A 27,724-nucleotide genomic window follows, 5' to 3' on the forward strand; every position below is an offset into this window, starting at 1 on the left:
GCTGGTGAAGCTGCACAATAAAGGTAGCTTTAAAAGGCTTTTTTTAAAACTACAGAGAAAATACGAAAATCTAACAATAATCAACTCTGTTTGTAAAGATGGTTCAAGAGTTTGCTTGAACAAACGCTGAGAAAGCTCACAGTGATCTGACTTTTATCAGTATGAATACTGTCATAATTATCAGGTACTGACATCTGAAATGAATACACAGGAAGGATGCCCTTATCGAACGTGGTTAGTATTTTCCATTCTCGGCAAGAGCACTGCATGGGCTGAAAACACTGCTCTCCTAATGCACTGCAATGTTTTAGAAAATTCTGTGACGAACAAAAGTTTCTTTTTCCTTGTTGCGGTGTGTATGTTAAGTGCCAACTGATGCCAACTGCAAACCAATATGTCAAAACATCAAACAGTCACTAGGTGGCAGCAGTGACCAGATTTACGAGCAGTACATTTTAAGTTTAAACAGTACCAATTGAATTTGTTTTGTTTTTTTTTGTTTTGTTTTTTTTGGCGTGTGGACATTTTTTAACAATAGAACAAAAAACAGTAGTAGAACCAGTTGAACAATAAACAGTAGGAATTTGACAGAAATTGAAGAGAGAAAGAGACATGCAGCAAAGAAACCCACAGCCAGACCTGAAACGGCTCTGCAGTAGCTACAAAAAAAGTGTCTTAAACCTCTGTAGGCAGGGAGAACACCTCTTAAACTGCACTTTTAACATTCAGTCTATCTTCAGGCAACATCACCTAAATATACATATAAAAGAACATCTGAGTTCAGAGGATCAACACATGAAGCCAGCAGACAGCCAGGGATTTTGACCACTAAACCTTCAGCTATTCACTGTTTGGTTACAAGGGCTTATATTGTATAGGACAAAAATGTGGCTGTAGCTGTGTGTTAATTCCTATCGCTTTGTCTCAGTGTTACTGTGACTCCTACTGGACATTGAGCTCAACTGTGTCAGTTTACATAACACAAAGGCAGACAGACAGACGGAGAGTCATGCGCCACTGAAATCTGACCAGAAATAGACTGTAGACGTTGTATTTAATCTCTCCCCACTGTGATAGTGGTGTCATTCAGAAGACATAGTGGCACTATGATCGAAATATAAAAATATACTTTTATTCAATACAACTATCATCAGTTTGTGACGTACAGTGAACAGTGTTCAGGATTTTGCCCCCCCCCCCCATATTAGCATTGGAAAGTATAAAAACAACTAATGAATAATTTATAACACATAATAATGAAGCTGTAATCAGATATTAAAATGGGTTTTACTTGCTTTCCTTTCATTTATGCTGCATGCTCTTACTTATGGTGTGATGTTGCTTTGTCTTCTTCCTGTATGTTTTATTTGTTGACTTCAGTGTGTAACATCAACCTGCCCAGTGACTGCAGATGAAAATGAGCCTTTCTGCTAAACCTGACTGATTTATATCATACTGTGATTGTCCCTGAGTGTCCCTGATTTGTTGTACATAGTGTCAGTCTCATATGCATTCCTAATGATTGCCTGTAATGTATTGAAGGAAGTTCGGTTCTATTCCAGAGAACTGATCAGTTTAGCTTGTGTTAAGTTGACAATATGCTCTGTGGCAATATTGTTGGCCACTGCCATTAATCTTTGTATATTTCAGTTCATTTTAACATTGCTATATTTGTATGTTTAGATAGTTTTTATGTGTAAAAAAAAATGTATATGTTTATTTGAAAACTTGCCTCACATTATTTTTTAATTGAAAAACACATTGTAAGCACTTGTTCGTGTGTGATCACTTGTTGCACTTGTTATAACATATTATCAGGCAATTGTTAACTGTTTATACACTAGTTACAAAAGCATCATAGAAGGAGTTATAATTGTTGAGAAAAACATTGAGAAATCATTTTGAAAATGTCCTTATACTGTCTTACAACAACATTACTGTTATAATTTCATGCATGTATTGAATATATATATAGTGCTTATAAATGCTAATTAGTTAAAGTTAAAAGAAAGTTTTACACATTTTAAATACTGGATGGCACTAAAGCTAATGTTAACTAAAGTTAATTTTTTTGCCATGTGTCATGTGGAGATAGGCAGTCTGTTGTATGGTCAGTCCACCCCTTTGGTTCAGAATTAAATGTCTCAGGAACCATTGGAAGGATTGCCTTCACTGACTTTGGTGATCCCTTTTAATCTAGCGCCATCATCTGTGCTTATTAGCATGCTGATGCTAGCATTTAGCTCAAAGTATGTTTGTGCCCAAGTATAGCCTCACATGATAAGTTGTGGCAGTAGACTCCGAGACTTAGATAATAAAATGACTTTTTCTTTTTAATCAAGGGATTTTATATTTCTCTTGATAAACTTAAACCTATTACTTTAAAAGGCACCTCTGAAACAATTTGTTGTTGATGTTAACTTCTGCCAGTACATGCCATGACACAAACGCTCAGGGCACCCGATATCAGCAGAGAGGATAACACTGGGATGTGTGAGGTGTGACCTTGTGCAGTGCTATCACATGAAGTAAATGGGTCATGGGTTGAGGGCAAATCAAAAAGGGATTGCGCATTGTGATTGTCAGGTGGACAGGGGGTCTATTTTAGCAAGCCATTCAGATCAGACTTTGTATGCGTAAATCTTTCACTAATAACCATAAAGTGCTTTTTCTTTTCCGGACGCACCACTGTTGCTGCCCTCTCTGTTTTCCTCTCATATTCAAGGTAAGTTTGATACAATAATCAACCTGCTATTTATCACAAGAAAGTAAGAGTCAATCAGATTTATTATAAACATTAAAGGGGGCTCTTTAACCTGCCATTGCAAGATTGAGAGACTTTTTCTCCTGCTGTGACAGCAGCCCAGGTATCTTAGTTCCTGTCTTTACAACCATATGTTTGTTTGGGTCACTTCTAGTTCGGCTTTATTGTAGGAAGTAGTTAAGACTGCATATCAGCATGCCCCTGACACAGATAGTGTTGCTGGTATTTATGTGAGGGAATCTCTGCTATGTCGCTACTTTTGACAAGGTCTTTAAGCAACTTTTCAAACGTGTCTCTCGGGCTTTAACTCCTACAACACCTCAAGCTTCTTGACGATCTCTTTATCCTCTAAGTGAGGAAATGTAACCCGAGGCTTAAAATGCATGCCAAAGTATTGGTGGCTGGTAACAGCACACTTCACCCATCCTTACGACGGAAAAGCTGGTGTGATAAGTGATGATGGCTGGCTCGTTAAAATTGGCAACCTCCTGGAAGGAGGGCAAGGTTGCAGGCTTCCTAAAATCGTCTACTGCTTTTCTTGTTTACCTTGACTTTCGCACCCTGTCAGGCTGGCTTCATCTAAATTGGATATACTGTGTTGTGTCAGAAGCTCTTACATGCTTTTGTTCTGCTCTGAAACCTCCATCTGTTTATTAATGTGAAATGCCACGGGAGGAGATATAATGACAAATATCATTTCATTTTCATTTTAGCAATTTAAATTGGAACTGAAAATAAAATGCCAGAAACAACCTAATAAAAAGTAAGCAATAACATGACTCCGAAAAGGTCAGGATTGTTCAGTTTTTTAAAGAACTCTTGCAGTCCCCATGGGTTTGGAGTTGTTCCTTGCTTTGCTGCCAAATCACTGTGCAGCTTGGCTCTCTTTGGCATCATCAAGGCCATGGCAGCTGCTGGGACATGCCAAAGCGTGGGGGAAATGTGTCCAAATATAGCCGTGCAACAGACTCCCTACTCAGCCCTTTATAACAATAGGAAAGATAATCTGGACCTGGAAGAATACTGAAAAATATCTGAAAGCCCCTGAGGAAAATTAGTCTAAATACATCTATTAAACAGTTGACTAGTTGGATTCACCATATTCATCATATCAGTTGTAGAAAATACAAGTTAAGTTTTCATAAACAGTATTATAATAATTCATACTTTGTATAAAACTGTGTTACAATATGTGTTAAAAATTCATGTAGTACACTTAAAATGATTTTTTTAAATGTTGTTTCCACTCCAAAGGTACCATAAGCTGCAACCATGTCTGAGGGGTGAGTATTTTCTTCTTAAAGTAACCAAACATCTGCACAATCAGAGAAATTAAAAAAAATTCAACCTCTTTTGACGACTTGCCTCTTTTTTTTTCTGTGTATTATCACTGACCTGTTTTGGAAGCTTTTCCCACTGTTTCCTGTGGATTCCTAAATAATAAAAAAAAATCTTTTTTGTCTGCTTTTCATGACACGTGATAATGAAGGCCGGTGAGTCGGAATAGTTTCTTTCATAATCATTAATTTATCACCAATATAGATTCAGATGTTTCATTTCATGCTTAAAACAACGACACTGATATCTGTATTTGATGTATAAAGTGTACATATCTTTGTCACAGAGAAAGCCAAAATATTCAGCAACACGCCGACTGCATTTGAAGGTAAGTGTAGATCTATAGGCCTTATGTGAACACTATTTAACAGTATGCTGTGTGATTGAACACTTCATTAAGTAAGGCCTTGCTATCCTACAGTCCAAACTGCTGAAGAAGGCAGCTTCTATGCTAGTGGCTGAAAGTGAAGAGAAGAAACATGAGAAAGAAAGAGCTGTGAACGAGTGCTTCCCTCCGTTGAAGCTGTCAGGTCTGTCAGTCCAGGAGCTGCAGGTACTGGCGCAACAAGTTATGCTGATTTGATCATTATTATTTTACAGATTTTTGATGGTTCATTTTACCTCTTTGCAGGATCTTTGTAGAGAACTACATCATAAGATTGATGTTGTAGATGAAACACGTTATGATATGGAGCTCAAGGTAGCCAGAAATGAGAAAGAGGTACAGTAGGTGACGAATAAAATGATGCATTTACTGACCTATTTCGATGTTGTAGTTGGATGATTATTGGTTCATCTGTAACTGTGATGTTTGTTGCACAGATCCATACACTGACTCAAAAGATCTCTGACCTGAAGGGTGTAAAGCGACCGAACTTGAAGAGGGTTAAGAAAACGACAGAGGACATGCTGGGTGCATGCACCGACACCTCCAAACTCATGAAGGCTGATTTCAAGGCCAACCTTAAGACAGTGAAGAAAGAAGAAGAAAAGGTAAAATTGGTGGCAGATACAATCATCCAAGGTGTATGATTAACTACATTAAAAAATATGTACAACCTACTGCATCACTATTTTACAGAGGGAAGAAGTGACTGACTGGCGTAAGAACGTGGAGGCCATGTCTGGTATGGAGGGCAGAAAGAAGCTGTTTGATGCTGGACAATAAGAAGGTGCTCACATTACACATGGCTGTGTTAGCAACACATCTTTCCTGAACTAAATCTTGAGTTTGCAATGTTCAAATAAATTTTTTTGTTTTGATTAAATCCCTTTGTTCATCTTTATTTCAGAATTACTGTCCAAATACAAGAAGGTTTCCATTACAGGATGAAACAAAACTGGTTTTGTAAAGAATGATATCAACTATAGACACGTGTAAAAGACTAGAAAAATGCACTATTTAGATTATACTGTATTAAAACATCTTTAATTTTCATTTAATATAAACCTGTATGTAAAGACTACCACTGAATGTGATAATATAAACTGTATAGTATGCAGTATCCTTAGCATATTGAAATTGTATTAAAGAAAAGGCTGATTAGCTTTATGAGTTAGTGCAGTATCTATATTATACAGATGATGGCACTGTCGCACTATGTGTAATACATGTGATGCTGATTAAATGACCATGATCACTTGACTGGTTTCTTTGGGTTTGTTCAGACTTTATTTTTATGATTAATCTCCCTATTTTAGTAACAGTTAACTTCATCATGGTGTATTCAACTCACAGACAAAACAGATATTAATTACTAGAGTCAAGGCTGCTTAAATGTCTTGCAATCTTGTTGAGCAACAGGAGCATGTTGGGGGATGCCATGTTAAAGATATACAGTATACTGGCTGTCAGGACAGATGAGGCTATTTTAGTTGGCCACTCAGAGAAGGCAATAGGAGTCATTAAATTTGACTTGAGTTTTCTTTCTGTCATTGAAAGACAGAGACTCTTCACCTCAACAGGTTTCCTGCAGAGATTTAAAAAAAAAAAAAGGTATGTTGATGTTTGCGATGATGATAGTGTAGCTTAATATGAGACAATTACACCATTTCACCTGTTGCACTTATCTAAAATAATTTAAAGAATAGCTGGAGCCTTATTATGCTGTGACATGCAGAGTTGGTGGAAAAACATAACCATGCAAACTTACTGTGAATGTAAGATTTATGACAGTTGGATCTTTTAAGAGAATAAAATATTAGATATGACAATTAGAACTATGCATTGAATGTAAAAGCACGTTTGGTTCATCAATTTAATGTTTAAATTCTCTCAAGTAATTTAGATAAAGAAGAAGTGCACTACTGTAAACTGTCATTTACAGTACCTGGTAGGAACAACCAATGTTTTCAATTATCTCAACAAATGATATTGAGAATTTCTTTATATTTGCAAACATGAGATGTTTTGTTATATACTGTCTTATTTGGCAGCAACTAATTCGGATTTTGATTCTTAAAATGGATCAACTACAGTTGGGATTAAAAACGGAATATCACTCAAACAATCGGCAGCACTAATGCAAGCAGTGCTGCTAATTTAAAGGCTTAATGTTGGTGTATTACCATACCAAGGTCTGGGTGACTCTAACTTGGCTCAGTCAACAGAAGTTTGTGCAGTAAACATACAAATACTGGTTCATGAATCACAAAATAATTAAATATCATTTATAAAAAGTGTGTTTATAATACAGCTTGTACTTTAATTCTAAAGAGGAAAAATGCAACCATTACTGTCTCTGAATAATTTTAATTTCATTTTCTTTAATTTTTTAACAGACAAAAAGTATCCAACCATGTCTGAGGCGTAAGTTATATATTGTTTGATTATGTAAATTTGTAAAATTATTGTCATCCTTCAGATCTTCAGCATGTCATTACTGACTCATATATTTTGTTTTCTTTCCCATATCTCAATCTCCAACACAGACCGGTAAGTTTTATTGTTGTATATACAAAGAATCTTTATTAAGAAACCAGGTGTGTCTTATGTAACTGTTGGTTCATTAAGTTTTTGTCTACTGCCTTTTGTGTAGAAAAAATCAAAGATCTCTGCATCTCGCAGATTGGCTCTCAAGGTATTGTCCTTTGTTCTTTACCGAAACATAATCTATGTGACCATCTGACCAGTGATAGTTTAGTGCTAAATTAACAAAATGGTTCAATAAAATAGATTTTTCTGCCTAATTTAGACCAAACTGCTGAAAATGGCATCTATGATGTTGGAGAAGGAGAAGGAGGAAAAGAAGCTGGAAAGAGAAACTACTTTAAGTGAGAGAGTCCCTCCACTCCAGCTCTCTGGTTTGTCCATGCAGGACCTTCAGGTATGCTCAGGTCATTGCATGAGCCGCCCATCATATTCCAATGAAACAGCATGGCTGAAATTATCCACACTTATGCATTCCTCTGATGTATATAGACGCCATGTTCACATGCAGTAGGTGCATTACAGGACAGGTGCCTCGACATTTTGGCATTTAGCTGACACTTTCATTCAAAGTAACCTTCAAGTCATTAATAACTCATACTATTAGAAATATCATTCATTTGCATGTTAAATACACAGCAAGTAATCACTAAGGGTAACAATCAACACAGTATTAATAGAAAACACTGTGCTCCCTGGTGCAATGTTTCATAAATGTTGCATCACTACACAGAAAAATAAAACCTTTGAGTTTGAGATGTGCAGCTGTGCAATGAACCAGAGGACTGCAAGTTTCTCAGGGATTTGTTCAATAAATCTGATTTGATTCTCTTTCTGTCTACAGGCTCTGTGCAAAGAACTGCACCATAAGATTGATGTGGTAGATGAAGAGCGCTACGACATTGAAGCCAAGGTGGCTAAAAATAACAAGGAGGTACATGTTCATTCATATTAATTTTATGTAGTGTGTTTCTAATACATTTTCTGGTTAATTTTCATTGTGATTTGTTAGATTTTTTTCTGTGTATAACCACATACTTTTAATTACTCATAATTGTTTTCTGCAGATTGAGAATCTGTCTCAGAAGATCTTTGAGCTGAAGGGTAAAATGAAGCGACCTGCTCTCAAGAGGGTGAAGATCTCAGCTGACGCCATGCTGGGGGCTCTGCTGGGCTCTAGGGTCAAAGAGTCCGTGGACTTCAAGGCCAACCTCAAGACTGTAAAGAAGGAGGAGGAGAAGGTAAGGGCGGCAACTACAACAGCAGATTGATTTATTTTTAATTATGCTGGTTTTTAAAGTTTTCAAGATTATATCAGGCTGGGTTGACTCCTTGGTTTAAGGCTCAGATCAGGTTTGAATCATGGCATGTTATTGTGGGGTTATTTTGTGAAAACTAAGGAATTATTTTCTTCTTACGAACAGAAAGAGGAGGTGACTGACTGGCGTAAGAACGTGGAGGCCATGTCTGGTATGGAGGGCAGGAAGAAGCTGTTTGATGCCGGGCAATAGATTTGTATTTATGGACATTTTAAATACGAATCCTGTTTTACAATGGATGAGAAAAGAGATGAAAATAGTGTTGATGTATTGTGTGTAATGATGCACACAATTAGCAAGCCCACAGTGTATATTTGAGTGTGAGTGTGTGTACAGACTTCACGTTTGCAATATGCAAAATTAAGATTCAAAGGAAGGGAATTGTGTATATTTTGCATATAGACAAATTGCACTTTGTCCTGTTTTATAGTGTTGGCAGCAAATTTAACATTTTTAATTACATACACTTTTACGAGACAAAAGAACATATTAAAATTTGCTGTGTTTCCTGATCTGGAAATGCCTGGAATAGACTGGTTTATGTGATGATAATAAACACTTCTGATTAACACACAAAACTGACGCTGCACTTTTTTTTTTTTTTTTTTTTTAAATATCTAACTTATCATCACCCGAAGTGTTCTTGACACCAGCCTGGGATTGCATAATAAGCCAGATGGTAGTAATAGTTCCAGGACTTGGCAGTTGTCAACGGCAGCAGCTGAGAACAAAGTTGTTAAATCATCTTTGTAAATCAAAGTGGACGGAACATTCATGTTAAGAACTGTGAACGTCCAAAAATAAGAGAGGTCGCAGGTTCAGGGCTGCAATAAACCCCTTAGTAAAATGACAAGGAGCAGCCAGAACACAGTGACAATCAACACTACTACTACTAAAAGTGAAAATTAGACATAACTAGAGACAGAAAAGAAATTCAACGACAACAATTTTGATAATTACCTCAGCCACGGAGATCTGTTTGTTGCTTGGTTGTTTGGTTTGTGTGTTTGTCAGCAGGATTACTCAAAAAGGACTGAACCAGTTGGCAGTGAAGTTCATGGAGGGATGGGCCTTGGACCAGAGAAAAACCCATTCAATTTTGGGGCAGCTCTGGATCATTATTAGATGCTTTCATCCAAAGCACCTTTGAGTATCATAAGCCTTATGAAGTGTCAAATTTCTAACCTTTGATGAACCTTGGAAACTCTACTGCTGCCCTTTCAGTCCTGGAACAAATGTGTTTGCAAAAAACTAAAAGTAGAGCAACAACATTTCTGTATTACTAACTCTTGATAGTACATCTAATGTGGTAAATCACACACCAGGGTGATGATAGATATTAAAGGGGGAGTTCACCTAACCCTAACACGTGAAGATCAGTTAACTAGGCATTGTGTTATGAATGATGTTCGGGGAAAATAACTTAACAAAATCGCTACGAATTGATTATAGGCCTAGTTGTAGTAATAATAAGAACAGACTGTACTAAGTGCACTTCTGTCCCAGGAAACAAACAAAGTCTGATGCGCTACATGTCCACCCACCACCCCGACTTCTACACCTTTCGTTCCACCTTGCTACATATAGCGCACATTACCCTCTGCATTGGAAGTGAACGTTGGCATTGGATATAAATTGTGAGATGAGAAATTGTTGCACGTGGACGTAACTCTTAAAGTACTCAGGCTGGTCTACCTGGCAGGAAGGGTTTAACAAAAAGATCTTACAGGAAGTATTCTTTGAGCTTGGTCTATATGAGAGATAAAAGTCTGGAAAGTTCCCCAACTTTATGGAAGTGCAATGCTAAATCACTGTGGTACTACTTTAAAGCAAGATTATGAGACATCTCAAGATAGTAATCGGTGTGTACTTCACTATTCTTCTTCAATTGTTAACTGCCTACCTATTCTTTGCGAGGGCATGAGTCACAGCCTTTTGAATATTTGACTCACTGTTACAACAATGACGCAGATTGGCTGGCTCAGTTTACAAACCATCAAACCCTGACCAGCACCTGTCCTTGTTGCTCTGCTCCCCTAAATAAAACCCAACCATCCTTTGGCTTTGTTCTTTAGTCTAAGGTGGTCGTGTAACATGTCAGACAACCATCGTCTGTTGTCACATACATGGAAAGGAATAGTGATGTATATACAGTGAGGTGGATTGAGGATATGCCCTGATCATTATAATACTTCTAATTCAATTCGAACTGATGCAAGGAGATAATAGGTCAGAGTACATCTCCAAATGGGGCGTGATAATCACTACACCACTGCCATTTTTTTTATTTAATGGAAAACATGTTTATAATCTCAAAAAATTAACACTAATTCATTAATTTTCATGAACAAAGCAATACATTTTTTCATTTTTAAGACTTACAGCTCATGTGGCAATTAGAAACACAGATGTGGAGTGGGTATTAGAAACCTCTTGCATGGTGGTCACACTTGGACCATGCTGTTTGTTCGATAAATAAAGATGTGGAACAAGGGAATAAAGATACTCCAGATTGAAATCTTTCGTCTGTTTGACATCTTAAAAACTTTGATACAAACTCCAAATGGTGAAAGGTGAATATGTGACACTGACACAGCACAAGTGTGGTCACCTCTTTAAATGCTCACTGTCACTTCCACCAACAGGTGCTGTTGAACTCAAACAAGATCCTCAAAGGTTTAAGCCCATAAATGAACTTTTATTACCTCCTTTCCTGTCTGAATATTGTGGTGATGCTACGTATGTGCATCAGTAAATGTCACTGTTGGTGGACAGACAGTAGCAGTAGCACAGACAGGAGTCTATTTTAGTGAGCCATTCACATTTGGCACGGACACTATAAATCTGATTGATTTTTCTCCATCGTCTCTTCAGAAAGTCGATGCTTCCCCCCTCACACACGCTTTTGTTCAGTTTTGAGGTGCGGCTCAAGGGGCTGTCTGGCTTCACTAAGGTACAGAGTTGCTATTCTGATACTTGTGGATTATTGTAGATGTAGTGCGGTGGGCATGTAGATGTTTTGAGCTGAATTATGTCAATAAGAAGTATTTTCTTAACATGTTAAAAACTACTAACTGTTATCTTAGACTGTGTGAAATTGCTAACTCAGAGAAGTGTCTTCTGATTAACATTTACAGCAAGCTGATCATTGTCATCTTACATGCCTGTGGATTATCTGGCCATTCACCCTTTTTGTCACCTATGCAGAGGCTCTCGTCAGTTATGTTTACACATGCACTGACTCAGCACTTTGAAACTTTGAAAAGGACACAATACAAGTGTTTTCAGTGAATTCGGTTTTTGGTACTTTTGTGCTTTTAGTATTTAGATTTATCTTGTGAGAATGCATGCTTATAATACTTGAAAATTAACACAGCAAAATTGAATTTTAGTTGTAATTTATTTAAATTTTAAATTTTCATGTGAATTCCACAAGAATGAAAAACTGAATGAAAAAAATTCTGTTGACATAATTTTTTGGGTTACATGTAATGTGAAAAAGGACCATCACATACATGTAACTTTGGAGCACTTCTATATTGCACAAGGGAGAAAATTAAGGGAGCGAACAATAAATAACTTTGTGCAGGCAGCTTTAATGTGTGAATGAATGTTTGGAGTGGCTCAAATACTTTGACCAGAGAAGTCAGAATGTTCATCAGCTCAGTTGAACAGGTGTTAAATGTGAAGGGAATTTATTCTATTTGCACTATTTCTAATATTTCTAAGGACTCTGCCAACATATAGATTTTTTTCTTCGTTCAATTCAATAATTCAATTGATTCAATAATAACTGACTATGTAAATTTTGGAATTGCACTTATTTTCCATATTTCAGAGTGGGAATTTAAGACAATCATGGCTGATGCGTGAGTATTATCACTTTTGGCTTAGCTTCATGTGTTCATTGACAGCTTTAAAATATACTATAAAACTATGTGTTGATATTCATTATGTAAATATGTTTATATTTTCTCCCTCTTGTTAATGCTCCAACAGACCTGTGAGTATCTATAAAAAAAAAAAACCTTTTTCAATCCTCTATTTCTATATTAAGGTCATACAAAAATCATATATGCAAATATTCTGTGCTCCACAATATATAGTATAGACTGAGGATATTAATGTTCTTAATGTATGAATTATAGAAAAAATCAAAGATCTCCTCCTCTCGAAGGCTGGGGTTGAAGGTAAGTTTTTTAATTATAATTTGAGATGCTTTTTAAATATATTCATTATAAAGAATTCGATGTTAGAGTGCAGAACTTTGTATACTCTAAACTTTAGCTTTTGATGTTGTGTGTCAGCAAACAGCACAAAGTGGTGTGTACAGTGTTGTGCAATGTGAGAAATAGTTGTGTGTTAAAAAAAAATGTGTTAACTGTATTATACATACAGTTTACATATATAGTACTTTTAAAATGATGTCATACTCATTGTCAAGTTGTATCATAAAAACAGATTGACAATTCTGGTAATTATTTGGACTTTTGGCATATTTTTCAAATTGGTCTAGAGAGCTCAATAAAATTAGGAAAAGGCCATTTTGATCCATTTATTTTTATTTCTTCCTCAGATCAGACTGTTGGCAGTTGCTGCTCAGATGCTGCAGGAGGACACACAGCAGAAGATAAAGGAGAGAGAAGATGCTCTGGCAGAAAGAGTTCCTCCTCTAAATCTGTCTGGCCTGTCTTTGCAAGAGTTGCAGGTATTTCACTTCATTATAAAGCGTTTTTCTCTCAGTGACCACAGTTCTTTCTATTTGAGTTCATGTCATAGTATCATATTGCTAGAGGTGCATTATACTTTTTTTTTTTTTTTACAGGATCTATGTAAAGACCTGCACCACAAGATTGATGTTGTGGATGAGGAGCAGTATGATATTGGCCTCAAGGTTTCCAAAAATGACAAGGAGGTGAGCTGCTCAAAAATGAATGTGAGGATAAAAAGATGAATGTGTTAATGTTTTAACGTTTCTGGATCCAGTGTCTTTACTATGAGGTCAAGGTCAAAACATAAAAGATCTTAAAATGAACAAACATTGCCTCTAAGTGGCAGCACTGAGAATAACAAGACATAACTGAATCGTATACATAAAACCTTTGATTTGAATTTGATTAGTTAACCACAGCAGCATCTGAACAATTTAGTTTAATTAGTTTGACAAAAAAAGTTTAACTCAGTGTCCCCTTACTAGCTTTTTCAAGAGCTTTTAACCACATTCTCAGGAGCTTTGTTCTATAATGTGTTCATGTAAATAAATAAATAGCAGTGAGTGTGATAAAGTCTTCTTGACTCAAAAAGGTAGAACAACAACAGCACAATCCTGTCTATCCCATGATCCCCTGCCCAGATTCAAGAGATGAATCTGAAGATCACAGAGCTTCAGAGCAAGTTTAAGAAACCAACCCTGAGGAGAGTGAAGATCTCAGCTGAGGCCATGCTGAGCGTCCTGCTGGGCTCCAAACACAAAGAGTCCTTCGACTTCAAGGCCAACCTCAAAACAGTCAAGAAGGAAGAAGAAAAGGTAAGACAGGCTTTTGCTTTAGAGTCTCAAAAACCTCCAAAATGACCAGGTTTATCTCATCTATCCTGTTTATGTTATGTTTCTTACAGAAGGAGGAGGTGACTGACTGGCGTAAGAATGTGGAAGCCATGTCTGGTATGGAGGGAAGGAAGAAGCTGTTTGATGCCTCTGGAAACTAAAAAGAAATAATTATTTTTGTTTAAATCATCTTCTTAGGTCTAATTCTTAACATTATCTACCATCTGATTTATATCATATTGATTTAGAAAACATTTGCAGGTAGGATAAACACCCTTAAAACTAGGATTGTCTTGGAAAAGCAACAAACATTGTTTGTTTGTTGCAATATTTTGAATATTTTAAAATTGATTGTAGGCTTCAAGTTGTTTTTAATTTATTCATATAATAGGAAAAAATGAATTATATATGGTATTAAAGACAGTGCTGTATTCCGATGAGTTGACCTTCAATCTACTTCAGTATTAACCACTGTGTATTAATGATGCAGTGATTGTTTGCAGTAGTTCTCCACTGTGGCCTCAAGATGGCAGTATAATTCTTTCAAAACATCACAGTCTACTCAGACACTGTGGACCCACAGCAGAGTATTTTGACTGAGGAGAAAATGTTTTTGTCCCTCAAAACTTAACAACCAATAGTGTGTTATCTATTGTGATAAATCAGACATCTATATTGTTGTCTGATAATTAAAGATATACTGCTAAAAATTTAAATCAAACAGTATAATTTCAGTCTCTGTTAAAGTTGTTGCAGTGGGAGAATGTTTTCATCATATTTTATGTACCTGATACAAAGTTGGAACCAGCACTGGTGTCTTAATAAAAAAACATAACAATCCTGCTTTTGTTTTTCTCCACTATATAATCTAATAATCACTTTGGATTGTACACAGGATCAACTTTTAATTTTTTCCTCAAAATCACAATGTTGGACTAAAGGTCCTTCAGTCCTCACCCTCTCCTCCTTAGCGAGGAGACTAAGAAAGCATCTAAGGCTCAACAAGAACTTTCACACCTCATATGTATGTGATGTGAGAGACGTGGCTCAAGAATGGTGAGGACAGAGGGTCTATTTTAGTGAGCCACTCACATGAGCTCTAGAATCTATATATCTACCCTCTTACTGTCCTTCTCGTCTCAGAAAAAGAAGCCTGTGAGTATTTGTCATCTGTTGCATAAGGTAAGAATTTTATTTCTAAAAATTACAGAGAATTAAAGGATAAAAAAACAAAATTAAGGCTTTTTATTACAATATTCTAGATAGAAATTGCAAAAACTCGAAAAAGTCCAAATTCATCAGTATTAATAAAAGCTGTAAAACAGCATTTATGTTAATACCAGTTATAATTTCTTACAACTAAATGTAATTAAAAAAAAGAAAAAAAGACAGCTATCTTGTGTTAAGATATCTTACAAGTTATTGAGGGAGGGGACATTTTTTTCACTTTCGAGATCAGCTGCCTTCCTCTGATCTCAAACAGAAGTCCATGTTGAAGTTATAAATAACACATCAGTGTTATCCTATTACCATCACTTACAATTTAGTTGTGTCATTTCAATGTAGTTATCTGGAATTAGGAATGAAATAATGAATAAATTGTGAAAAAATGATTTTAAAAAATGTGAAAAAAACTATCCTGCCCCCTTTGTTTTATTTTTGAGTGAACACTTGTCAGGTAATTAGAACTATTGTTGGCTTTGTTTCAGAGAGTATTTTCTTAGTCATACGTTTGACCTTTATACAATGTCATACCTTGTTTGTGTGCCCTGCTGTGGATCTACAACCAGTGGTATATGGGGTTTCTAACTCAAACTTTCTAACTGCTGATGAAACTGATGGTCAGTTTTTACTAATTTTGCTAAGCAGAAATGGATATGTGTGTATTCCCATTCTAAAAAAACTGATAATTTTTCTCTTCCTGTCTTTTTCCACTGAGAGATTCAACTTAAGGGGACACACAAAACTGCAACCATGTCTGAAGCGTAAGTATCCATGTGTTAGTAACTTTCATGACACCATTACGCACACATGGTGTGTGAAATTACAAAAATGTCACAAATTCTACTTCTCCTCTTTCTCTTTGAATTGTGGATACCTCCATCCTAATTGGACAGGCCTGCGGTGAGTTGGCTGTTTAACTGATTAATCTGATTTTGATTTTAAATTTATGGTATCATTTGTGGGACTCAAAATTATGTATTCTACAAGCTAGGTATTCTGTACGTTAAATCTGTAATTTCTGACTACTCATAGAATTGACTGACTTCATAATCTAAATAACAAAATTATGTATTACATGACATGAATCAAACATTATAAGACAGATCAGATCAAATTCTTCTCAGGGTGTTAGTCATCATTTATCATGTATATAGTGTCATAACAGAAATAGCATGCATCATCTTCACACTTGAACACAATCTGCAGTTTCTACTGGGAGTGAAAATAAACCTGCTTTAACAACTTGAACTGGTGCAGGAATAAATTATGATAAGTAAGTATAAAAATTTGAATGAACTGTACACTGGCTTCTTTTCCAGAAACCAAAGCCAAAGATCTCTGCATCTCGCAGACTGTTCCTGAAGGTGTGTGTTAGTCTTGGATAGTAATGCTGTAAAAAGTAGTGTAATCCATATACTGTCTGGTTGACTGAGGTGTAATTTTGTATGTGTATGTGCTGTGCACCAGACCAAACTGATAAAGAAGGCCATGACCATGCTGGAGAATGAAAAGCAAGTCAGAAAAGATGAACGAGAGAGAACCCTTACTGAGAGAGTCCCAGCCCTCCAAATGTCAGGCCTGTCTCTGCAGGATCTACAGGTATATTTATCACTGAAGCACCTTAATCCACACAAGGATCTTTTTATGGTTATGACTCTAATGAAAGTCAACATTAAATCAGATGACTGTCTTAACACTTCACCATCACTTCACCCAAATCACTTTTTCCCACCTACCCCTAATGATATCTAGCTAAAAGCAATTAGTTTTGGCTTTATTTGCAGGGGTTCTGAGACGTATGCAACCACCCAAATATAACTGTGGTGAATGTAATTTTGTTTATGGGGCTCAAAGCACCAGAAAGTGAAATTTGAAAATTTGAAAACCACAACACGTAATATCTCTTGCCAGGAACAATTAGTTGGAACAATCCATACACCTTGAAGTCAACAGTTTTAAATTGGACCATAAGAAACTATTTCCAAAGAAAATAATGCATAGGTTGCATGGGTTAATCTGTGGATCATACCAATTATCCAAAAAAATTCTTTGTAATGTATTTATATAGAATCATATTTAAGGTATACAGTATTTTATAAACAAATGCCTACATGTCATACTGTCCTTACACTGTCAGACTTTTAAAGAAATACATTATGAGTCTAATGCACTAAAGGTTTCTGTCCACAGAATCTTTGCAAAGAACTACACCAGAAAATTGATGTGGTTGATGAACAGCGGTATGACGTTGCTTCTAAAGTGACAAAAAATGATAGGGAGGTAAGTGATATTTCGTAAATAACCATTTCAGCTTTATCCTTGTTCACATAAAATTAAGCATCATACAAATTTAAGGAATGCATACTATGTAACCAATATTAAATGGGAAATTAAAACTTTATGGTAATGTTGAGTGGGGGGGTGTCTCTTGTGTGGGAAAAAGATCCAGGACCTGTCTCAAAAGATCTTTGAGTTGAAGGGCAAGATGAAGAGACCAAACCTGAGGAGGGTGAGAGTGTCTGCTGACGCCATGCTGGGGGCTCTGCTGGGCTCTAAGGTCAAAGAGTCTGTGGACTTCAAGGCCAACCTCAAGACTGTAAAGAAGGAGGAGGAAAAGGTAAGGGTTTCTGACTTTAACTTCAGTTTATCGCAAATTATCATGTGGTGTCCCTTCACCGTTATTTTATTATATATTATATATTATTATTTATTTTATTTTATTTGGGTACACACAGTATATTAAAAACAACATAAGCAATCAAATGAGAAAACAGTTGAAAATATATCAAACAGCTGACAATCTGCACAATTTTGGTAAGACTGCTTAAATTGTTTTGATTTCAGCTTTAATAGACTACATCTTTATTATCATTACACATTGATTGCCACCATTGGCAAACAATAAATTTGGGACTGTACACTGATATTGAGCCTGAATATATTAACACTATGACTGAAGCTAAAGATATACATTTCTTGAGCAAATACATTAAGAAAGTCGGTGGGATAATTAAAGCAGATTTAAATGATGCCTAAAATGAAACCCTGATGTGAAACCTGAACTGAAATGCTTTTAAATGAACTAGAAAGTAGGCTTAAACTTGAGAAGGGTATCATTTGTTAAAAAAAAATATAAAGGAATAAGAATAAAGTGTCTGAGGTAATATTTACTGCAAGAGAAAAAAAAATTATTTTATGTTATTACATGCATGTATCCTTATCTTCCCCATCACTGTATGCCTATTTGTGTTGTCCAAAACGACTACAAGAAAATACTATGGCAAAATGACTACTAATTGTGTTCTAATGAGAATTAAGTGAGGCCAATCCTTTTTATACTTTCACCCCACAGAAAGAGGAAGTGACTGACTGGCGTAAGAATGTGGATGCCATGTCCGGTATGGAGGGCAGAAAGAAGTTGTTTGATGCCGGGCAGTAGATTTGAAGTGAATATCTTTGTGAAGATGTTTACTGCTTTATAACAGGTGGAACCAGTGAATCATGTGACTATTGTTCATTTTATAATGACAGTGAAAATGAAGACCAGTAGGTTCTGGAAAGTCCATGTTTCAACTGTGAACATATTAACTTATTATACTTCGAGGAATACATATAGTTTTTTATATAATGGCGTAATGCAAACTGTATTATGAAAAACATATGTATTTAACGTATTTGAGCAGTGTACTGCTTTTGTAGTTTTTGGCATCCATATGATTTCATGAACAGAGCACCACTATTGGCTGTCCATATAAACAGGCAATAATCACGCAGTTGGGTATGTTTTAACAAGTATGTTACTGTTATACTTTGATCCTGTTGCCTTCAAAAGCATCTTCCAAATCATGGCAACATAAAACATGGAAATCAACATTTGTGTTTGTTCTTGTGTTTTCCACAAAGATAATAATACCTGTTGGATTGAGAAAGAGAATGAATACACATTCCAGGGACAGCTAATTTTGACAGTCAACTGTTCATGGAGTCACATCAAGGTGAGCATCCTTAAAAATGAATGTGGCATTAAACTTAAAGACACTTTGATGAGAAGAAGCAGTGTTATGAATTGTGCATAAAACAATAAAATGTAATTGACATTGCTCAAAGAAGACTGGTCATCTGTGCCTTAAACTGGAGAGCTATTACTCTCCTTACAGCAGTGTTCAAATATTTGTATACTTGTATTAGTCAAGTTATCATCTGATGATTTAGTGTATATCCACATAAATAATGACTACTGTCAAAAAATGACATGCCTTTTTCAGATCTCCCTTTATTTTATGAGATTATTGTGAGTCAAATATCAGGTTTTATAGCAATATTGGATATTTAATGATTTAAGCAACAATGTGACAAAGCACTTTGATTTGTCCGGTACTGACACATCCCACCAGGTTATTTTATCCATAAACAGTTTCCAGAAGCTGTTTTATATCACGACATATACATCAGTATTGTGATACAAAATTATGTATACTGTGATCAGCTATATCGCCAATCCCTATGTTATAGACTTCCTTTTTGGTTAAGATTAGAGTTACATTAAATCTCAAGTCGGGCTGACTAACGATTATTTTTATTATCGATTAATCTGTCAATTACTTTTTTAATTAGTTAGAAAAATAAAATGTCAGAAAATTGTGAGAACTATCCATCCCAATCTCCCAAAGCCGAAGGTCACATCTTCCAAATGTCTGATAAATGCAAAACCCAAACACATTCATTATGCTATCACAGAAGACTGAAGAAAAACAGAAAATATGAACAATGGAGAAGATGAGACCAGAGAATTTTGATATATTCTCTAAAAATGACTCAAAACGATTAATGGATTATCAAAATAGTTGCCAAATATTTTTCTGTTGATCGTCTAACCACTAATTGTTATAGCTTCAATTCAAAGGACTGAATGTAGATCAAAATGTCCTTTTAAATGACAAATGCAGAAATTAAATGAGTTGGTTTCAACAATGGCTTCAATATACAGAGAACAACCCTTACTGCTATCCTCGGGTTCTGAAGCAACATTTCAGTTACTAAATTGTGTTGGAGTGGCAGTAGTTTCCCAAAATTGAGGACAAATGATTATTTTACTTAGAACATTAACAGTTTGATTTTCTTCATATTTACATTGCCATAGCTACACACCTGTATCATTTTGGGCGGGTATACAGGTTTACACAAACCGACACTTCCTCTACCTGTAAGTAAAGTTATTTCACACTGCTGTTTTTCTCTTACAAACAACATAAATCCGAAAAATAAATATCATATCATCAGTTATAACCAGCCGACTGTACCTCTCTACATCCATGGCTGACAGAAGTTACCGCCCTTCTTCTCCGTTCGCCTCCCTCCACGACCGTTACTACTACTCCTAATATGGGCATAACGTTTGCCAAAGAGCCCACCCACATGTGAGATGCGCCGTTCTGATTGGACGGTTGGAATGTCACTCATTGACGTATACAGGAACGTTGTTGTACTGTACATGGCCTGCGAAGTACTGTCAACACTAACGGTTGTATCATCTCCATTTAGGCCGGATTTAAAACCCACACAGGGTAAGACGACTTTTTCGAAATATTCTGGTCATTTTGGGATGAGGTTGCCACATGCCTGTTGTTTGGTTTTATAGGTTGGTCCTGTCTTTACCTCGGTCTAAGTGGAAATAATACAAGCAGCAACGGACTAAGTGTCCGTTGCTGCTTGTATTATGGCACGTCCATCCATTCTCTCGGGTTAGCTTAAAAGCTTTGCAGCAGCATACAATAAAGTATTTGCACATAGTATTAGGTATTGTTATCTGTTGTTGTTTAGTGTTCAGCCGACGAATAAGGCTGGTTAAGAAGGGTAACTGCTCTAGCTATCTACCTGTCACCTTTATAAGGCAACCTCTAACCTTTTGCTGGCTCCAAGTCCCTGCTCCTGAACCCAGATCAGATAGACAGACCAGTGACTAACTGAGGCCATTCATTTTAAGCTGTGTTCTGCTTAAATTAATGTAATATTTTTACTTCTGCTTTCACTGACTGCATGATTTTTACATTAATTTACTCTGAATGTGTGCAGGTTTCTGCTGCTGGTGCTTCGGATGTCCAAGTACAGACTCTTTCTGCTGAGGCATGGTGAGGGGGCCTGGAACAAAGAGAACCGCTTCTGCAGCTGGGTTGACCAGAAGCTGAGTGAAGATGGGGTGAAGGAGGCCCAAGACTGTGGCAGGCTCTTGAAAGAACAGGGCTACAAGTTCGACTTGGTATTCACCTCCATACTTAGCCGGTCCATCCAGACAGCCTGGCTGGTGCTGGAGGCTATGGGCCAGGAGTGGGTCCCTGTTGTCAAGTCCTGGAGACTTAATGAGCGCCACTATGGTGCCCTGATTGGCTTGAACCGGGCAGAGATGGCTTTACAACATGGAGAGGAACAGGTGAAGCTGTGGAGAAGGAGCTATGACATCACTCCACCTCCGATTGATGAATCCCATCCATACTTTCTGGAAATCTACAATGACCGTAGATATGCAACTTGTGATGTGTCCAAGGACAGCCTTCCTCGAGCAGAGAGCCTGAAGGAGGTGCTGGACAGGCTGCTGCCATACTGGGACAGAACTGTGGTGCCAGAGATAAGGAAAGGCAGGACTGTGCTCATTTCTGCTCATGGAAACAGCTGCAGGGCTCTGCTGAAACACCTGGAAGGTATGCTACTGGACTGACCTAGGCTATTTTAAAACAGTGCTCTCTCAGCTTTTGTTTTTGTGCGGTGAATGCATTCGGTTGAATTCAGCAACAGTTCCTGTTTGAAGCTTTACAAGCTGCTTTTTTAGTCATCAGATTCAGTGAATTGGGGAAGGACATTTTTCAGTTCCAGAAATGGAAGGTTGAACCTGCACAAAAAGGCCAGTGGGTTTATGTTACATTTGGCAGAGGCTATGAAATCCACGCTGACCTTTCATCACACTCATAAGCTGCCGGGGCTTCATGTGCCACAGGCCACTCAGTAACTTAACACATATTGACTGTTACATAATCATATGCAGCAGTGGCTGGCAGCTTTCCTGCATATAATGTCATCATACAGCACTATTGCAAAATGAAAGTCTGCAAACTGTCAGCAAGCTTGGTTGTAGTTTGATTGTCTGGCATGGTTTTAATATTAGTATTCTTATTTCAACAGGTATATCAGAGAAGGACATAGCCAACGTGACTTTACCTACAGGGATACCTGTGCTGCTTGAGCTGGATGAAAACCTGAGGCCTGTGAAACCGCGACAGCTCTTGGGAGACCAGGCAAAGATTCAGGCAGCCATTAAAAAGGTGGAGGATCAGGGAAAAGCCAAACCATCAACTTGAATTCACTAAACTGACTGTAAGATTTAACATAGCTCTGTTCTTGTCTCTTCTGATCCTCTTCAAAATAATCAGATAACTCATAATATAACATTAGACAATAACAACAAGAGATTCTTGTTAGTAAGATTAAAAGAACAGGTGTTCTGACTTACAGTTAAATTGCTGTATGTGTAATAAGGAAGAAGAAGGAAGAAGTCCATCAATGTACTGTAAATGTTTCAGCGCTGTGTATTATGTGTAAGCACTGAGGGCAAATTTGGTTCATATCTTATTTTTAAGCTAATTGTCCCTACGTATGACTGTATGGTGACCCTAAAGTGGTTATGTATTTATTTACTCCTTGACTCTACCTTTGCGTATTTATAGTAATGTGGTGAAGGTGAAAAATCTTGAAGGAAAATAATGCTCTTTTGCTAAATGATGCTTTTCTATTACAGTGATAAGCTTTAAGGGTTTTCTCTTACATTTTAAAAATGTGCCTTCAGTATTAACCTCATGCTCAGATTCAGTTATTTTTGAAAGCTCAAACAGGTCTTATGGTGATTTTATTTGGGAATAAAAGCACTCCATTAACAAACTTTACCTCATAGAAATTGATAGCCAGGCTGTTCATTTAAAGAATGGGTTAATTGTGAGCCACAGAAGAGCTGTAAATATGCAAAACACTTAAATCCTCTACTGTCGTATGTGAGTTACTTATAGTTTTAAATGTCCTATAGGTATGACAGGCAGACATGTTGCTTTTCTATTAGGTTCATACAGTACATTCAATTTGACATTGAATACATTGAGTTTAAAACACCATGGCTATCGACCGTGGTTATTTGGTATAACTGGTTTATGCTTTGCACGTTTTGGGGATATGAGGAAGATTTTTTGAATTTATCCCCTTGTTGAAAAAATGCAAACCATGTGAAAAACAAGCACTATTTGATGTTCATTTTAAATTCTAAATTTTTGTTCTTATAGCAGCACTCTCTTTTAATATTATGTTACTACTGTGTGTGGTACAGGCTACTTTACTGCATGTTGTATTGTGTCTCTTGTTACAGTACTGTGCATCGTTTGTGTCTCCTGTTTTCTCAGTTTGTTGTGGTTTTTATCTGCCACTGTTATTTTGTACACTGGTTTGTTAGGTCAACAGGGGAAAGATGATAAGTTAAGAACATGCATATGATTATACTAAAGGGTAGAAAACACTGATATATTTGTAATTTCATGGAGGATGATTTAATGTCTTTCCTGCTGTCTACACCTTCCCATGGGAGAGTTAGCATGATGGAATAAAGGGAATAACATTTTCCTAAAATAAAACTTTTAATTACTCTGTTAAGGTCAATTTTAAGCTTCATATTGTCAGATAATTCAATGTCTCAGACGTCACAGAGATATATATAATACGTGAGCTGTAAATTTCATGGTGGAGCAATAGGAACAAATTAGAAAACAAACAACAATGCTGTTTTGGAAGTACAGATATGCCTGTAATTTGGATTCTGGTTGCCTTGAGCCCACTGGAAACAATAAACAGCTGAGTCTGTTTGGCTACCACAGATGGATCCAGAGGAGTGGCTCTTCATTTCTCAACCATTTCTGTGAGTTGGCCAAACCAGATGGGCTGAGCCAGGGAGAAACCCTCTAATTGGTTGAAAATGCTCTTAAATGGACATGATGATCAGCAGGATTCTTATTCCTATCCATGTGGTGGCAATGATACTATGTTATATTGTAGACATTATACTGTATCAGTGTTCACATAGTGTGTGAACCATGGACCATAGTGTTCACGTGTAGTCTATAAGTCACATTTTGTATTGCAGAGGTGCATCATCCAGGCATCTGAAGTACACCTGTCATTTTACATTTCTTATCAAATATGCATTCACACCAGCAAGGGAATGAGTGTTAGAGGGCTTAAGCTAGCGCTTTGAAAGTAATAAGAAACATGGTTTTTGAGGAATGCACATTTTATCACTCATTCAGAAAACTATCATTCATTATATACAGCATTTGGGCGGTTCAGAATCACGTAGAAAGGAAACCAGGCGGACACACAAGGTTTATGATTTTCTCAGAAATCTTTTGCTTATTGACTCTTCTAAAGACCATATCCTATAGAACTTAAACAGTTAATAATCTCAGAAATAATTGAGTGTGTATAAATTAGATGAATCAGTGGCATTAGAATTTAAACACATCCTTAAAGTTCAACCGTGTACATGCACACACACATCAGGCCTGTGTGGACATCACTGAGTTGCAGCTTGAGCAGGCGGAGCTGTTAACACTGTGCTTATAAACCTCTGGTTGCTCTCCGTCTGCTGATTTTCAGCAAGAACAATCATTCTGCTCTGCAGGCCTGGTAAGTTCTTATGATGCTATCTTCTAGCTTTTTGAGGTTGACGTGGAGGAATTTGAGATTTGTTAACCAGAGTTGAGAAGAATATGACTGGCACTGTGACTGGTAAAGTTGTAGCTGGTTTCAATTAATATTGTGTCAGGATAGGTGTATGGCTCATTCACGAGAATAGTTTTTTGGTTTTGATCAAGAACACGTACCCTATATTCAAAGATTACAACTTACTTGTTGCAAGAAATTATCTTATGTTGCTTAATCACTCTTCACCTCCTTGGAAAAAATACTTTATATCTGATCTAATCTAGATACACCTGTCTCATGATAGACCTATGCTTCTGACAAGTTGCAAGTGGATCAATCTTATATCTATCATGAATACATCTTAAAGATATTTATTTGGGGGAAAAAGTAAAGAAAGCATTACACAGTGCTAATTCTGCATAGAGATATTTAAATGACGAGATTATGTTGAAATGTCTTGCCCCTTTACAAGTTTGGGCACTGGCTTGAAAAGGGTCCTGGAGGGACTGACATCCTCAGGCAGAGTAACAAATGGACAATATAAGTGTGAAGGAAAACATTTGTTTATGCTCAGATAAAAAGATATAAATACTGACAACTTAAAATGTTACTGAACGATTTAAGACAATAAAAGTCAATAAACGACATTTCCTATCAATTGCTGGTCATTAACTCCTCAAGAGAACAAGTTGAAAATATAAAGCTCATATAATTTAGTATATATCTGCTGAGGAATCTAAATTGGAAGGAGCAGTATCTAAGTTGTATTCATGAAATGATATTAGGAAGATAGGACCTGCATAGCCCTAACTCCTAGAATCCACATTTTGTGAGGCTCAGTACTTGTATCCACCCTGTTCAGTGCAGGAGTTAATACTAATCTGACTTCAGTGTCTGTTACTGATACACTGAGCAGTCCGGCTGTGGAAAAGCTGTTTGCTGTAGTGGACATGCCAAGTGAGTCTCCTATTCCTTAGATGGTATTGAAGATAAAGGCTACAATCACATGGGGTTGGAGTGTGTGAGTTTATGACCATGGGCTCATCTCCTTGGGGACTGGAAATGTGTTTGGGTTTCCAGAGCATCCTCTCCCTTCTTGATTACTGTGACCATATTTTTGCGTCACACGAGTGAAAACCACTGTGTATCTACAGTAAAAATGATTGTGCCCACTTTGCATGAAGTGAGAAAGTTATTTATAATAGATTTGACTTCAAGCCTTCATACCCTTCAGTGTGCACGCATACATATGAACACACAGCAGAAACACAAAGAAGAAGAGTTCATACTTTTGTTTTAATGACATTTTCTGTCCTCTGTTGACGACTTTATGTTTCCCATTAAAAGCTGTGTCAAATTAGCTCGATCCAAACACCAATGTCTTCATGGCGTCTGTGACAAGAGAGGGTGGGATATGAGCTTTCTTTGTGAGCATGAGCAGAGAGGATTTTTTAAACAGTGTGAGTTTAAAAGTCATTAAAAAGAAGTTGGGACACAAACTTACCAAATGTGAAACTGACACAGGAGAGATTTGGCAGCTGATGTTTTAGTAAGAGCACAAATGAATATTTGTAGAAAGTGGTGTGATTTGACCAAGAGGAAGGTTGACTGCCCTGTTTTTGTACAGATGGGATGCTTTAAATGGGAGAGGAAATGGTTTTCCATATGAGCAAATTACAGGAGGGGTAGAGGTGAATGTTAGGGGCCCTGACATTAATGAAGTCATTCATCAGTAATCAGTCTGCCATCAAACCTACTCACGGGAGATGTATGGAGGAATAACATTCTTTTTATAACATACCAGAATTATTTAGATGCAGGATTTATCTGCTTAAATGTCCGACTGTTGCTATACCACTGTTTTGACAATGATGATGAGCTGCCTTTCAGTCGTATTTTCTGCCTCACAGCAGGATTATGGAAAGTGGATTAATGGCGATCACAATGGAAAGAGGTTATTCTTGGATTCCCACTTTGTATAGCAGAAGGTATTTCCTAGAGTAAACCATGCTCTCTGTCCATGGCCTTGCACCTTGCCAAGCTGGGACACTACAACTAACACTGCCTGTGTACTTCCTTAAAAGGAGGCCGAGTACACCATCTCAGCTGATGGGATACGGAACAGGGAGTGCACATAGCTGCATCTATTTCCATTGAGTCTCTGGCTGAGGAGGAAACTCTAACTCAGCTTTGAATTCATTGATTCATTTAGCATCTTGTGTCACCAGAGACATTTTATTTGAGTTTCATTGATCACTCAGATCTTTTTTTTAAATTTTTTTTTATCATGGACAAAATACAGCAAGCAAACAACAATCTCCAATTGTTTAAGGTTCATCTGATGATGGATTCCTTGTGTCCTTTTGCTTATTAAAACAAAGTTGAGCTGCAGAGAGTGGAGACATGAAGAGCCTGAGTGAGTGTCCTGCCAAGCCTGTTTCTCTGTTTAGAGATGGTAACTCTCTAATCTTCACTGCACCACTTGATGGTTATTGGTCACAGAACAACACACCCTACATTTTAACCAAACTATACACAAACATTTTAATGAGCTGCAGAAAAGGTCAACATTACAGTATGTTGTGGTTTGCAAACTGAGAGGAATTTGTATCCTGGTCAGGGACCTTTTCATATGTGACCATGTTTGGTCATGTGGAGTAAGCAGCTGCGTCTTCTTGATTGATTGCAAACGCCTCTCTGGCAACTGTTTATCTATAAGCGTGTTGAAGCACTTTCTTTATCTTTCAACAAGAACCTTGTCTGATTTTGGGATATAGTTACCTGAAAAGTTACAATGACAGAAACCAAATCCTCAACAACTAACCAGCAGGCCTGTAACTACAAAAGTCAAATGACATGGCACAAATGTAGAGTAT

General features: G+C 36.9%; 4 protein-coding genes and 1 pseudogene across 4 annotated transcripts; all 5 read left to right on the forward strand.

The window, feature by feature from the left end:
- The first annotated feature begins 2,540 nt into the window (after window positions 1-2,540).
- Window positions 2,541-5,747, forward strand: LOC111229854 (troponin I, slow skeletal muscle-like). The gene is made up of 9 exons (XM_022756342.1): window positions 2,541-2,725; window positions 4,019-4,047; window positions 4,254-4,257; window positions 4,389-4,430; window positions 4,524-4,655; window positions 4,734-4,823; window positions 4,925-5,095; window positions 5,184-5,274; window positions 5,395-5,747. The coding sequence occupies exons 2-8, from the start codon at window positions 4,037-4,039 to the stop codon at window positions 5,268-5,270; spliced, it is 537 nt and encodes a 178-aa protein (XP_022612063.1). The 5' UTR covers window positions 2,541-2,725; window positions 4,019-4,036; the 3' UTR covers window positions 5,271-5,274; window positions 5,395-5,747.
- A 607-nt stretch (window positions 5,748-6,354) lies between these two features.
- Window positions 6,355-8,818, forward strand: LOC111229853 (troponin I, cardiac muscle-like). Its single transcript, XM_022756341.1, has 8 exons — window positions 6,355-6,435; window positions 6,884-6,911; window positions 7,034-7,037; window positions 7,141-7,182; window positions 7,297-7,428; window positions 7,876-7,965; window positions 8,099-8,272; window positions 8,456-8,818. Exons 2-8 carry the CDS (start codon window positions 6,901-6,903, stop codon window positions 8,540-8,542), a joined length of 540 nt encoding a protein of 179 aa, XP_022612062.1. The 5' UTR covers window positions 6,355-6,435; window positions 6,884-6,900; the 3' UTR covers window positions 8,543-8,818.
- Window positions 8,819-12,483: 3,665 nt separating this feature from the next.
- Window positions 12,484-14,056, forward strand: LOC111229855 (annotated as a pseudogene).
- A 2,376-nt stretch (window positions 14,057-16,432) lies between these two features.
- LOC111229857 (troponin I, slow skeletal muscle-like) lies at window positions 16,433-18,558 on the forward strand (the record flags this gene model as incomplete). The annotated part of the gene is made up of 5 exons (XM_022756343.1): window positions 16,433-16,483; window positions 16,587-16,718; window positions 17,310-17,399; window positions 17,563-17,736; window positions 18,472-18,558. Coding segments are annotated over 5 exons (534 nt in total), but the record flags the coding sequence as incomplete, so codon positions are not given.
- A 2,037-nt stretch (window positions 18,559-20,595) lies between these two features.
- Window positions 20,596-23,801, forward strand: bpgm (bisphosphoglycerate mutase). The gene is made up of 3 exons (XM_022756076.1): window positions 20,596-20,683; window positions 21,192-21,814; window positions 22,293-23,801. Exons 2-3 carry the CDS (start codon window positions 21,214-21,216, stop codon window positions 22,466-22,468), a joined length of 777 nt encoding a protein of 258 aa, XP_022611797.1. The 5' UTR covers window positions 20,596-20,683; window positions 21,192-21,213; the 3' UTR covers window positions 22,469-23,801.
- The last annotated feature ends 3,923 nt before the right edge of the window (window positions 23,802-27,724 follow it).

Source organism: Seriola dumerili, unplaced genomic scaffold, assembly GCF_002260705.1.
Source record: "Seriola dumerili isolate Sdu_G_001 unplaced genomic scaffold, Sdu_1.0 BDQW01000242.1, whole genome shotgun sequence".
NCBI classification, from domain to species: domain Eukaryota; kingdom Metazoa; phylum Chordata; class Actinopteri; order Carangiformes; family Carangidae; genus Seriola; species Seriola dumerili.